The 14,031-nt window shown below is 41.9% G+C and overlaps 1 protein-coding gene and 1 pseudogene across 10 annotated transcripts; one reads left to right on the top strand and one right to left on the bottom strand.

The window, feature by feature from the left end:
- ZNF239 (zinc finger protein 239) lies at window positions 1-12,817 on the bottom strand. 10 transcript variants are annotated; one of them, XM_021073015.1, is made up of 5 exons: window positions 12,227-12,752; window positions 11,756-11,880; window positions 5,030-5,080; window positions 4,835-4,909; window positions 1-2,474 (listed from the first exon to the last, which is right to left on the bottom strand). In XM_021073015.1, the coding sequence occupies exon 5, from the start codon at window positions 2,208-2,210 to the stop codon at window positions 993-995; it is 1,218 nt and encodes a 405-aa protein (XP_020928674.1). In that variant the 5' UTR covers window positions 2,211-2,474; window positions 4,835-4,909; window positions 5,030-5,080; window positions 11,756-11,880; window positions 12,227-12,752; the 3' UTR covers window positions 1-992. The 10 variants fall into 10 exon arrangements, with proteins under 10 accessions (XP_020928674.1, XP_005657486.2, XP_020928677.1 ...); XM_005657429.3 differs by lacking the exon at window positions 4,835-4,909 and having other exon boundaries at window positions 4,986-5,080; window positions 11,756-11,796; window positions 12,688-12,787; XM_021073018.1 differs by lacking the exon at window positions 4,835-4,909 and having other exon boundaries at window positions 11,756-11,796; window positions 12,688-12,787.
- Window positions 12,816-14,031, top strand: part of LOC102167823 — a 196,995-nt pseudogene continuing 195,779 nt past the window's right edge.

Here is a 14,031-nt window from a genome sequence, read left to right as displayed (position 1 = left end):
CAGTGTCAGTAGATTGGCTTTACTGTGCATGGGCAAGCGGGCCCAAGTTTGGTTTGCTAACAACACTGCGAAAACAAATGACTTTTTTTCGTTATACATCAAATATTCAAACAAGATAAGCCTGAAGAGAAAAAATATCAGAACTTTCTCTACTAACACCTTTGTTTTGATTAATATATAATACGGGTGATGAAGAAAATTAAGGAAATGAGAGTTAAGTGTTGAGAGATGAATTAAATACATTTAAATATATTTCAGCTTCATTGGACATCTCCACATAATATATGTACCCTACTTGGCTTTAGTTTGGTGGGGGCATCATCTGAAGTGGCTAGATCTGGAAAAACCCCAACAAACTAGCTGTACCCATGAAAAGGAACCACTGATGTTCTTGAGCAGTTGCCTTTGGGGAAGCAGGGTTCCACATCCTGGAGTGTGTGGAGTGTAATACACAAGTAGCTCTTCACCGTCTTGTTGTGAGGCTACAGGCTGGAGCACATGTGTGCAATAAACAACAGATTTCCATGCCAATGATATGTCCAACCATGCCCTCAACCTAAAACATATTGTACAGTCATAGTTTAGAGAGGGCTACTCAGGGCTGGAAGGAAATAGGAAAACACAAGGCACGTGATTTGAAGAGAAGCCAAAGTTCCAATTTCTCAGAGGATGTGAACAAAGAGAAATATGTTCTGCTTTGACAAATGTAAGGTTCTTGCACTTAAAAACGCTGGGTAGGATATGTAGCTCTAGTAACACTGGCTCAACGGCAAAGTACAGACGTTTTTCACTTTACCCATCTGAGGAACAAGAACAATCAATTTGCTGTGTAGCATAACAAAGTGCTTGGTACTTAAATACTTTAAATGAATGATTTTCAGTTAAGGAACATATCTGAGTAACTCTTACTACCTCCTAAGAGTAGAAAAGTAAGAGCAATGTTAAAAAACATTTATTTCTTGAGAGTACGAGCATGTGACTGAAGACCTCATTTAATGAGGATCTTTCCGGTGGACCCGCTGGTGGATGTGGAGGTTGGAGCTCTGGCTGAAGCCCTTCCCACACTTGCTGCACTCGTAGGGCTTCTCTCCGGTGTGGACTCTCTGGTGGATGAGGAGTTTGGAACTCTGGCTAAATCCCTTCCCACACTTGCCACAGTGATAGGGCTTCTCTCCAGTATGGACTCTGAGGTGGATGCGGAGGTCTGAGCTCTGGCTGAAGCCCTTCCCACACTCATAGCACTGGTAAGGCTTCTCCCCCGTGTGTGTGCACCGGTGGATGTGAAGGTTTGAACTCTGACTAAAGCCCTTCCCACACTCCCCACACTTGTAGGGCCTCTCGCCTGTGTGGATGCGCTGGTGGATATGCAGGTTGGAGCGCTGACTGAAGCTCATACCACACTCCCCGCACTCATAGGGCTTCTCACCAGTATGCACACGCTGGTGGATGTGCAGTTTGGAGCTCTGAGTAAAGCCCTTCCCGCACTTGTCACATTTGTAAGGCTTCTCACCTGTGTGGACTGAGTGATGAATAAGCAGACTTGAACTCCTCGTGAAGCCTTTCCCACACTTGTCACACTTATAAGGCTTCTCATCTGCATGGACTTCTCGGTGGATGAGGAGACTTGAGCTTCTCGTGAAGCCCTTCCCACAGTGATCACATCTGAAGGGCTTTTCCTCTGTGTGGTCTCTCTGATGAAGGACTAGCTCTGAGCGCTCACTGAAGTCCCTACCGCACTGACTACATCTGTATAGTTTCTCTGCAGTGTGAACTTTCTCACCTGGGTGACCACTGAGGCTGGTGCTACACATTTTCCCACAGTCATAATGGGTACAGGGCTTCTCCTCTATATGAGCTCTCTCATGACTATGACTGACAAGCCGTGATTTCCAACCACAAACGTCTTTGTGGTTACAGTCAGAGGGATCCAAAGATTCTTTCAACTGGCCAATCTGGCAGAATGTCTCACCTCTGAACAGTGGTGAGACCACTTCTGTTACATCAGACTCAAGTTTATTCTGAAATTTTTCTGAACAATGGTCAATGGGAGGACTTTTTCCCTCTATCATTTTCCTCTCAGTGCTTTCTTCAGTTACAAACAGACTTTTGCTTTCCTGAGGGTCCTGGGGCTCATTTTTACAGAATGTCACTGAGTTCTGTGTGGCCATTTGGCTTGGGACTTTCAAAGACAAATATTCTTCACTTTCCATGTTTTTTTAAATCATCACTTTGAAGAGTCACCACACTGCTCTTGTTTCTGGAAATATGAGAAGATGTTCTCCCTACTTCTGACAGGTGGAAAGATCTAGTTCAGGGTTCCTATACACCTCCCCTTGAAGATTCACAATTTAATCCTGACTCCCAGTTACTGTACTGGCCATCTCTTCCAAAATTTGCCAGGTGGAAAGCTCTTCAGGTGATAGATAACCTAAGTCCTTTCTCTTGATTCTCCACAGAATTTTCATTCAAGTCTCCTAGGGAACAAAGAGAATTCAGAGATAACAAAGGGTAAATTCAAAATTTCAAAACTGGGGTGCCTAAGATAACTAGGAAAAAATGCAGTCTTGTCCTTATAGCCATGTCCTTTGGGCTAATGTTAGGAAGGGAGAGGGCTTGGGTACACAAGACAGATGTTTTGTGTCTGCTTTAAAGCATAGCCATAAAAGTATTCATACTCTAACCCTGCAGAAGGCTATGCTCCCACATCCTTGCCACAAATAACATTTCATTTTATTTTATTTTAATTAAATTTGCATTTAACTGGTAATCTAATAGGTGCTGGGAATACAAAGAAGAAAATAGAAATCCTTTTGTCTGACAAGCTAGAGTTTACTGGGAAGAAAGATAAATAAGTCAGCATGATAATACCATATAAATGCTACTGTAAATGCTTGCACAGCCAGTCATGGGAGCACAGAGTAGGGACATTCAACTCAAACCTTAGCGAAGATTTCTGGGGGTAAATATAAGGAAAAAAATGAAATGTGGAGAGAAAATATGACATGTTCAGGAAAGCTATATATAGTTTTTTTGTGAAGGAAATAAAATAGGGAGCAGTGACAAAGACTATGCCTGGAGAGGAAGACAGAAGCGAAAACAAAGGGCTTGGTGTATACTCAGATATTCCCCTCAGAGATGTAAAACTATTAAAGGATTACAATCAAGAGTGAAAGACCGACTTTGTGATTATAACCACATCAGAAATGAGCAAGACTTTAAGGTAGGGACAGAGGAGATCAGAAGAAAAGTGATAAGGAGGATGGCTATGGAGAGAAAAGAGATTCATTCTAAATCAAATGATGACTGACTAAACTCAGAAGGAGGCACCAAGAATGATCCACAAGTTCTTTGCTTGAGTGACTAGATATAAGCATGCTGTATCACAAGATGGGGAGTCTTAATCTCCCAAGGCTGGACTGGGGAAGGGAGAGAGAGAACAAACTCAGAATCTGACTTGTTTAATTTGCGGTTCTGGTGGAACATGTTTGCACCGTTCAGTAAGCAGTGAGATACATGGGTCTGGTACTCTTGGGAGATTACTGTGCTAGTAATACAGATTTTAGACTTACTAGATATGGTCTCTGACTTACGATGGCTCGACTTACGATTTTTTGACCTTAAGGTGGTGTGAAAGTGATATTCATTTAATAGAAAGAGTACTTTAAATTTTGATCTTTTCCTGGGCTAGCGATATGCTGTACAGTACTCTCTCATGATGCTGGGCAGTGGCAGCAGCCGCAGCACCAAGCAATATGCTTATAACCATTCTGTTTTTCACTTTGAGCACAGTATTTGATGAATTTCGTGAGATATACAATACAATTATAAAATAGGCTTTGTGTTAGATGATTTTGCATAACTTAGGCTAATGTAAAGTGTTCTGAGCATAATTAAGGTAGGTCAGGCTAAGCTATGATGTTTGGTAGGTTAGATGTATTATATACATTTTTGACTTAATAGTATTTTTAATTTACCATGGGTTTATGGGGATATAACCCCACTGTAACTCAAGGAAGATGTGTTAGTCAAACAATTATGGTAAAGACTCTTATATTACACTAAATGACACTCCCCCCCCGCCAATTCACAGTAGTCTTGGGAAAAAAAAAGAAAGGTTGCCATCACCAGAATAAAAATGCTAAGGAATGGAGTTCCCGTTGTGGCGCAGTGGTTAACGAATCTGACTAGGAACCATGAGGTTGCAGGTTCGATCTCTGCCCTTGCTCAGTGGGTTAACGATCCGGCATTGCCGTGAACTGTGGTGTAGGTTGCAGACACGCCTCGGATCCTGCGTTGCTGTGCCTCTGGCGTAGGCTGGCAGCTGCAGCTCCGATTAGACCCCTAGCCTGGGAATCTCCACGTGCCGCAGGAGCGGCCCAAGAAATGGCAAAAAGACAAAAAGACAAAAAGACAAAAAAAAAAAAAAAAAAAAAAAAAAAAAGCTAAGGAATTCCTAGATGATAAAGAGCAGATGAATGAGGTCTGAGGGAGAAACTAGAAAAAAATCAAATGCACAGCTCAAATTATGTACAGGAAGAGGCTCCCGAAAATGTAGGAGAACTTCTCAAAAGTCCTAGAAATTCAAATTCCAAGCTCTGAATCAACAATTATGAAGTAAGAGAGGTTTATCCTGGAAACAAGTTTATTAAATCATGTTAGGCATTTGTAATGGTTCAACTAGTTGTTGCCATTAGCAGTACCACTCTCATTAGGTGGCTAAGATTAGTGGCCCCCTATAAAGCTTCAAAAATAAAATAAATGGTCTGCCAAAGGGGGACTCCTAATGGTATTATCTGGGCTGAAGAGTGAAGCAGAAGGTGAGGTAATGCCAAACCTGCACAATGACAGGATTGAGGTACAAAAGGAGCAACCGACTCCACATGTGCCCAGGATAAAGCCTCTAGGTAACCTGTGAAGTAGAATTTCTGATAAGGAGGACATCCCAGAGCTGGAGACTGATGCAGGGCATGCCCCAGATTACTTACCAGTCCGAAGAGGCAACCTCAGAAAAGGGGTCTGCATCACTCACCATCTGGATTCTTATTAGATCCATCCCAAGCCCAGTCAGCAGAGATGTCCCCTGTAAGTAGAACATGTATGCACCAAAGAGGGTTGAACATCAGCTGAGGATGGACCCTCTAGCATCATACTGTGAACGTAGGACTTTTGGGAAAAAAAAAAAAAAAAGACAATTATAATAATACAGGGAGTGGGAGTTCCTGCTGTGGCACAGTGGATTAATGATCCAGTTTGTCCCTCTGGAGGTGCTGGTTCAATCCCTGGCCTGGAGCAGTGGGTTAAGGATGTGGCATTGTGGCAGCTATGGTGTAGGCTGCAGTTCTAGCTCAGATTCAGTCCTTGGCCCGGAAACTTCCATATGCTGTGGATGCAGCCAAAGAAAAAAAAAAAAAAAAAAAAAAAGGAGACAAAGCAGGAAACTATAATAAAGAGGCACAAACTCAAGAAACAATAAACAGAGGAAATAGATTTTAAAAGGCTCATAATTAAAACCCCAGAGAAATCTTAGAGGATATCACATCTTAAAAGAACCAGTAACTCTAATAAAATAAAAATATAAATACACTGCTATGAAGAATCAGAATTCTTCAAAATTAATAAAAGGATTGAAAAAGATGATAATCATAATATTTAACATCTACTGAGCCCATTTGAAGCACTAAGGCACTGGCTGCATGACCTTGTGTGAGAGGAACTATTAGAATACCCATTCTACATTAGAAGAAACCAAGGTTGAAATGACTAAGTAACTTGTGTCATAATACAAATATCAGGCAGTCTGATTCTAAGGCCTGCAATCTAGATGGGTTGAATAGTAAAATGGACATCTGACTAAGATGGAAGATTGAGGGAATGCACAGTAAAAGGGTAGGCAGATAGAAAGATAAAAGCAAAAGCTCACTTGAGTTCCCTGGTGGCTCAGCAGGTTAAGGATATGGCATTGTCACTGCTGTGGCTTGGGTTGCTGATCCTTGGCCTGGGAACTTCTACATGCTGTGGCAGTGGGCAAAAGCCCATCTTGGAGTTTGATGAATATAGTGGAGGTAGAATGAAGGGAAAGAAATGATCAAAGAACAGAAACAAGAAAGTTTCATAGAATTCAAGATTCAGGGCTCACTAAATGCTAAAAAACTGTGTGTGAAACCTTAGGACTTCAAGGGAAGACAAACTTAGAAAAATGCTAAAAGCAATCAGAGAGTTCCTGTTGTGGCTCAGAGGGTTATGAACCTGATGAGTATCCATGAATATGTGAGTTGGATTCCTGGCCCAGCTCAGTGGGTTAAGGATCCCATGCTGCTGTGGCTGTGGCATAGGTGGGCAGCTGCCGCTCCAATTCGACCCCTAGCCTGGGAACTTCCATGTGTCACAGGTGCAGCCATGAAAAGCAAAAACCAAAAAACCCAAAAAGGAACCCAGATAGAAAAGCCAAGTTATGTGTAAATATAAATGAGAATTATACTGATAATGAACTACTAAACAGCAATATTGTTTACCTGAAGATAACTGAGTAAAAACTTGTAATTTTGGAGGTAAAAGATTGTGAAATTAATATTCTATTCTATACTCAGCAAATCAGCCATTTCAGTGGGAGGAATAGACACTTTTTCAGATAAGGAAGGATTTAAACAATTACTGAAACAATTACTCAGCAATGTGCTGTAGCAGATGAAAATTTAAATTATTTAAGAAAAATGATATATAAGAAATAGCAAATGACAAAGAATAAAACAGACAAGCTCAATCAACTGTTGATATATAAAAGAAAACCAATATTTAACCAAATCAACCAAAACTCTGTAAAACAGAATGGAAAGAAAGAAAACCCTAAATAAAATATACTTAGAAAGAGAGGAGGGTAGTATTTACGGTGTTGACAAATTTTCTCTATCTCTAAACTATTTTAAAAGGAAAAGAGCTATAATCCCATGATAAAACTAAAGGAACAAGAAGGTTGCTTTCTCAAACTTGTCCCAAACCTGCTGCTAATAATAGTATCATCACTCTAGCATTGGCTGGCTAGGCCAGTGCATTTGTGCATAATTTTTTATGTGTACATTTAATTTTTAAAATGTCTTTTCTTATAAATATGATATAGCTTAATTGCTGCATACTCAAGCCATAGAGAAAGGTGCAGCATTTTTTTTTCTTATAGTCTGCCAGATTTTTCCATTTTTCACTTCTTTTTCATTTCTCCCTTTACCTGAAGTTTATATTTACGGAAATGCTGGCACAATGCTCAAAGTATCGAATGGTTCTATAAGCTTCTATCATCCCACTTCCTACTTCCACTAGGCAACCACTTTGAGTTTTTCAAATTGATATTTTACCATTTACCCCAGAATCTCTGTATAACCTGTCTATACATGTACCTATATTTTCCCATTGAAATGATCGGTCGACTCCCCTTTTTGGAATATGAGGATTTGTATCTTTTCACAATCCTTTCTCTACCCCCACTACACACATACACATACACACCACACACACACACTCACATCCTTTCAACTCAGTAAAATTTTGATTTTTTTCTGACAATCCAATATACTATGATCACTTTTGCTTTCTTATAGAACACTTTGTTTAACTTTGAGCTCGAATTTTCTCTGTCAAATTTATGGAGTTCCTGTTGTGGCTAAGAACTCAACATAGCATCCATGAGGATGTGGGTTCAATCCCTGGCCTCACTCAGTGGGTTAAGGGTCCGGAATTGTCACAAGTTGCAGCTTAAGTTGCAGGAGTGGCTCAGAAGGATCTCATGTTGCTATGGCTGTGGTGGAGGCCTCAGCTGCAGCTCTCTCACCTGGTCAATGTTCCTCTCTCATTTCATAGATAGGTACTTTGATGGGCTCTGTTTCCTTCCATTATGTTGGGCACTCTATGTGTGAATCCCTTTTCAGTGGGAATTCATATACTCTAGATTTGCAAATTTTTGAAAATTATCTTGTTCATGACTTTATCTTCTCTATGCACTTCTTTTTTCTTTTCAGAAATTTCTAACAGATCTCTTGGACTCTTTCCTTTTTTCCGTATTTCCCATTTGTTTGCTTTTTTGCCCAATTCGGTGGGAGAATTTCTGACTTTGTCTTCCAAATCTTGTTTTGACTTATTCATTTCTGCCCTCATATTTTCAATTTTCAAATACCTCTGTTGGGATTGGCATATGTACACTGTGGTATATGAAATGACTGCCAGCAGAGACCTGCTGTATAGCACAGGGAACTCTACCCAATATTCTGTGATAATCTATATGGGAAAAGAATCTGAAAAAGAGTGGGTGTGTGTATATGTATAACTGAATCACTTTGTTGTACAGCAGAAGTTATCTCAACATTGTAAATCAAACATACTTTAATAAAACTTTTAAAAAAGGAAAAAAAACCCTAAATAAAATATACTTAAAAAAGCAGGTATTAGTTTTAGAAAAGGGATTAAAAAAAAAAGGAACTGTAATCATAGTATACTGTTTGCAGGAAAAAGAATTATGAAGTCAAAGCAACATAAGCATTAATTGCTGATGTGACTGAGATAAATTCTTGGGAAGATGGGCATTATGGGGGATATAACATAAAAAAGAGCTAAATCTCATCTATGATATAAAGAAGTTAATAGGAAATGTCAAATATTGATAAACTGAAAAAAGCAGTATAACAATATAAAATATTTAAATCAAAACTATGCTGAGGTACCATTTTCTCCCTGTTAACACTGGAAAAACCCAAAGCCTGGCGACACACACGGCTTGTGAGTATAAATTGGTATCACTCCCCCCTCCAAAGGACATTTTGATAATTAAGTATCAAAGTCACAAACGTACACACTCAGCAGTCCAGCCTGGGGGTTTTATTCTTTAGGTTTCCTGGCATAGTTGTGAAATGATATTTGCACAAGATTTACTCAATGCAGACAGTCTGTGATAGCAAATGACCAGAACCTGGGTAGAGTGAAGTTAGGGACATGAAAGTTTTCAGGAAGTTCCCTTGTGGCTTAGCAGGTTAAGGACCTGGCATTGTCACTGCTGTGGCATGAGTTTGGGAACTTCTGAATGCCACAGGTGAAGCCAAAACAAACAAAGAGAGCGTGAGATCATCAAATTCAGCACTCTCATTTTACAGATGAGAAAACTAAGGTTCATAATGGTGAAGTGACTTATCCAAGGTCACAAAGGGAGAAGGGATAAACGGGACTTCTGTTTTTTTTTTTTTTTTTTTTGTCTTTTTTTTGCCTTTTCTAGGGCTGCTCCTGCAGCATATGGAGGTTCCCAAGCTAGGGGTCTAACTGGAGCTGTAGCTGCCGGCCTACACCACAGCCACAACAACACAGGATCCGAACCAGGTCTGCAACCTACACCATAGCTCACAGCAACCCCAGATCCTTAACCCACTGAGCAAGGCCAGGGATCGAACCTGCAACCTGATGGTTCCTAGTCGGATTCACTAACCTCTGAGCAACGAAGAGAACTCCAGAAATTTATTAACACATGCCAGAATCTTAAATTTCAATATGCTAGCAATCCCTAACTTCGTCATAGTGAATAAACAATCTTCATTAAGGAAGAGACAGAAGGGAAGTAAAATAAGAACACAGGCTTTTACTCAGGTCAATCTTTGCTGAAGTTCTCGATTATTTTTTTTTCTTTCTTTCTTTCTTTCTTCCTTTTTTTTTTTTTTTTTAAACGGGCTTTGTCTAAGGCACATGGAAGTTCCCAGGTTTGGGGCTGAATCAGAGCTGCAGCTGCCAGCTTACACCACAGCTGCTGCAACACCAGATCCGAGCTGCATTTGTGACCTATACCACAGCTCACGGCAATGCTGGATCCTTTAACGTACTGAGCAAGACCAGGGATTGAACCCGTATCCTCATGGATACTAGTCAGATCCTTAACCTGCTGAGCCACAATGGGAACTCCCTCTCAATTATTTTCAAGGCACTGAGATGTCACACTCAGTATCTGAGTCAGCTTACTGTCCTTTTAAACAGATTTTTATTTATTTATTTATTTTTGTCTTTTTAGGGCCGCACCTGCAGCATATGGAGGTTCCCAGGCTAGGGGTCAAATCCCAGCTGTAGCCGTCGGCCTATACCACAGCCACAGCCACGCCAGATCCAAGCCATGCCTGCCACCTACATCACAGCTCACGGCAACACCAGATCCTTAGCCCACTGAGCGAGACCAGGGATCAAACTGGCAAACCTCATGGTTCCTAGTTGGATTTGTTTCTGCTGTGCCATGATGGGAACTCCTTAAACAGGTTTTTATAAGCACACATGGTGTTTTCCCATGGATGTGAGGACTAAGCAAAAAGATGGTTTTGTTGGTGATATTGTTAAGAACTAATTTTTTTTCTTCCTTAAAATCCAGTCTGTACATCTGAAACACTGTAAATCAACTATACTTCCAATTTAAAAAAATAATTTCATCTAATTATAAAAAAAAATCCAGCCTGATATTTTATTCAAATAATTTCTGATGTGATGACCTGTTTAGTTATGGAGAAGGAAGTGCATGGAGTTAGAAAACATGGGGTTTACTTCTGGCTCTGCTGCTCTCTGCAATAAAAGACATGGTGTTCCCCTTTAGCTCCCTCAGAATTTGACCTCTCCTCTGTAAGATAACGGCACCAAGGCAGAGAAGGGGCTGGCTAACCCCTTCCTTTTCAAAAATTCTATGATACTGACAGTCTTGACCTAACTTCCTAGAAATGGTTTTATGGAAACCAATGAGAAATTGGTCTTTAAAAAAATGCTGCATGGTAATTCAACTTCTTGTACCAATTAAACATGTAGATATGCTGGTATAAGCAACAAAACAATGAGAGCATGCAAGATGAGCAACCTATCTTATCTACCTAGGTGGTAAGTATGTAAAGAAATATCCAAGTATGTAGAGAAATATGTCACAATAAATTTTTGGATGTACAAAGATCAAAGGGATAAAAAAGGAGTGAAATTCTCCTTTTGGTAGGTGTGGGGGAATGATGCCTAGGAACCTTAATTCTTGGAGTTCCCTTCGTGGCTCTGTGGTTAACAATCCTGACTCGGTCTTAATTCTTAAAGAACACCTCTGATAATTGTGACGCACAGCCTGACTGAAGAGCCATTTCTGGGAGTGATCTGGTAACTACTCTGCTGTTATTTAACAAATTTCCTCATGTTTTTGATCTTTCGTGTTTAATAAATCATTGTTAATGTGCATACTTTTTTAATACACATCATCTGCTCATGACAAAAAGCACAGTTGTTTATAATTCTGTTTGTTTTCTTGAGACCACTAGATTGTGCATGTCACAACTCTGAATGAATTTCAATGTGAGTGAAATGTCTGGCAGGAAAAGGCATGGTTTGAGACACAGGACCAGACAAAAATGCTATGTGGAGTCTTTAATAAAAGAGCATAGCCCAGTGCTCTCGGGAGTGGGCCAAATTCATGGAAGCAGTGTAGTTCAGTGAAAACTGAGGTGGAATTTAAAGTCGCATGTTTTCTGTGCAGACCCTGATGACATCATTTGATAACCATACGCTCTTAGTATCTTAATGTTCTTACACTCATGTTTATAAGATGTTTTATGTCTCACGCTGAAGTATGACAATAAAAAGAAAAAACATAGAGAACCAAGACGGGACCTGACACCAGACAGGCACTCAAGTTAATCCTGATGTCCTTCCCAAGAAAAGAAAGGAAAGGAGAGGAAGGAAAGGAAAGTATTTCCAGTCTCAGAGAAGAAAAACTCCAACTCACCTGGAACTCGGTCATTTCCTCTTGTCAGCAAGGACAGACTCCTGGAAAGGTAGAGTTAGGGAAAGCGAAAAATCCATGTAAATCACGTCCACTTTGCAGGACACAGACAAGCCAATCCAGCAAGACTGTAGGAAAAAAGTTACTCAGCTCCTGCAACCTTCCTTCATACACCCTCTGCTGGGGTACCCTTCCTGTCTCTCCATGCTGCACCTCCCTCACCTCTCTCCACTGGGCTTCGGATCAAATATGCCAAGCCTCCCCCGCAAACCCACCAGGGTAAGAAATTCCCATCCTTCCCAGCAGCTCTTAAGATGTGCCCATTTCCCCAGGCTTCGCGGATTTTTTTGCCCTCAAGTTCTAGTTAGAGCAGTAGGAGCTGTCGGGTTAGATGTATCGCCTCTCCGGAGAGATTTCGGCTGCCCGACACCTGACGGCCTGACTCGTTTCTGGGGTGCACGGCCTGTGACGCACTCTCTTTTCACCGAGGACAGGGCTGTGGGGATGGAAACTTCAGTCCCTCAAAGGCCCCCTCTCGGTCCCTTAACGTCCACCGAAAATCTCCTTCGAGTAGGGCCAGTCACCGGCGTGGAAAAGGCCGGTATGGCCAACTGCGAAGCTCCCAGGCCAGCCGAGGCCGGAGCTCAGGCAGGCGAGAGGAGGGCCATTCGGAACCGCGGGCGGCTCAGCAGTGGGGGCCGCCTGGTCTCAGGTGATCGCCGCCGATCCTGGGAACGCAGCAGCGGCCGAAGCGCGTGGGCACACGTGCGGCCCGCGTTCTCATCTCCGCCAGGGCGCGCGCCCTCCCACGGCCGCCCGCCAGGCTTCCGGGTCCCTGCGGTCCAGCGCCTGCCCCGCAGCGTTCCCACAACTAGACAGCCAGATGCTTCGCTGCGGGCTGCTCCGGGCTGCGCCTTCTGCCAGACAGCTCTCACCTCCCACTTGGAGTCGGACACCTGGAAGCGCAAGATTCGCAACACTGGCAACACTGACCCGCACCCGCGCCTATGTGCCGAACTACAAGTCCCAGAAAGCCGCGGGCGGACCACGCCCACTTCCGGCGCCGCCCTGGGACCTAGCGCGGCGCGGCGTGGGAGGATAGTATCACGAGCTCCGTCCAGTGCCCTTCGCGGTTGTTTGAGGTCTGCGTCTGGTTCCTTGGAGTTATCCGTGTTAGTGCGTCTGTGTGTTTTAAATTATAAACGCATAAGAATTATTTTAGGAATACTCATTAAAGTGTATTTTCGTTTTATTAAAGCGCTAATGGGGTTAAAGAATGTACATTACCCGTAATTTTTTCCTCTCCTTCAAAAATCAGAAGTTCATTCATTTAGCGGCTTATACAAATATGCTTTTTGAAAACAAAAATGAGGTCATGCTGTATATAGAGGCCTGCAGTTTGATTTGTAAAATTTGATAGTACTGTGTATCATAGATTACACAGAAACCTTTCTCTCTGAGGCCCTTTTAGTTCTTAATGCCTTCAAGGGAATGGCACCAAAATTCTCCTCAGTGGCTTCTCCATTGTTTTCACCCCTCACTGAATGACACAGGGATGCTCACTTGGTCTCTCTGGAATACTTTCCCTTCAGATTAATCCTGGAGATGAAAGAGCTGTTTTCTAGTCCTCTCGTCTTTGTCTCTCCCCTTCTTGGTGTAGTTTCCAGTTGCTGCTGTAATAAATTACCATAAACTTAGTGACGTATCACAGACGCAAATTTCATCTTTTACAGTTCTGGGAGGTCGGAAGTCTGAAATCAGTTTCACTGCACTAAAGTCAAGGTGTCAGCACTGCTGGGTTCTTCTGGAGGTTCTAGAGGAGGATCTATTTCCTTGCCTTTCTCAAGGTAATTCATGGTCTATGTTCCTTGGTTTGTGATCTCTTCCTACGTCTTCAAAGCATATGACTCCAATCTCTGCTTCCTTTGAAGTTAATAAGGTAGCTTGATAGTTACTTTCTCTGGTGCAGACTCTTCCAGAGAACTAACTACATGTGATTACATCAGGCCCACTTGGTTAATCCAAAACAATCTCTCCACATCATGATCTTAAATTTTGTCACATTTACAAATCCCTTTTTGCTCTATAAGGTAGCACTCATGGTTTCTGGGGATTAACGTGGATATTTTAGAGGGCCTACCACATTTGGAGAGCCTCCTCCTCGGAGGTGCTCTCCTGCCTTTGGTCTGGGGAACAAAAGATCTCTCTGGGACCTGATGTTCCCCTAAATCTTCCCTATCCATCCCATCACTCTTGCCCTGACTCTCACGCCTTTATGT

The sequence above is a fragment of the Sus scrofa genome, chromosome 14, assembly GCF_000003025.6.
Source record: "Sus scrofa isolate TJ Tabasco breed Duroc chromosome 14, Sscrofa11.1, whole genome shotgun sequence".
In the NCBI taxonomy this organism is placed as follows: domain Eukaryota; kingdom Metazoa; phylum Chordata; class Mammalia; order Artiodactyla; family Suidae; genus Sus; species Sus scrofa.
This window is presented reverse-complemented; position numbering and strand designations above follow the sequence as displayed.

Excerpts from the sequence above, each read along its gene's own strand:
- ZNF239 (XM_021073009.1), bottom strand. The coding sequence starts at position 2,210 with ATGGAAAGTGAAGAATATTTGTCTTTGAAAGTCCCAAGCCAAATGGCC.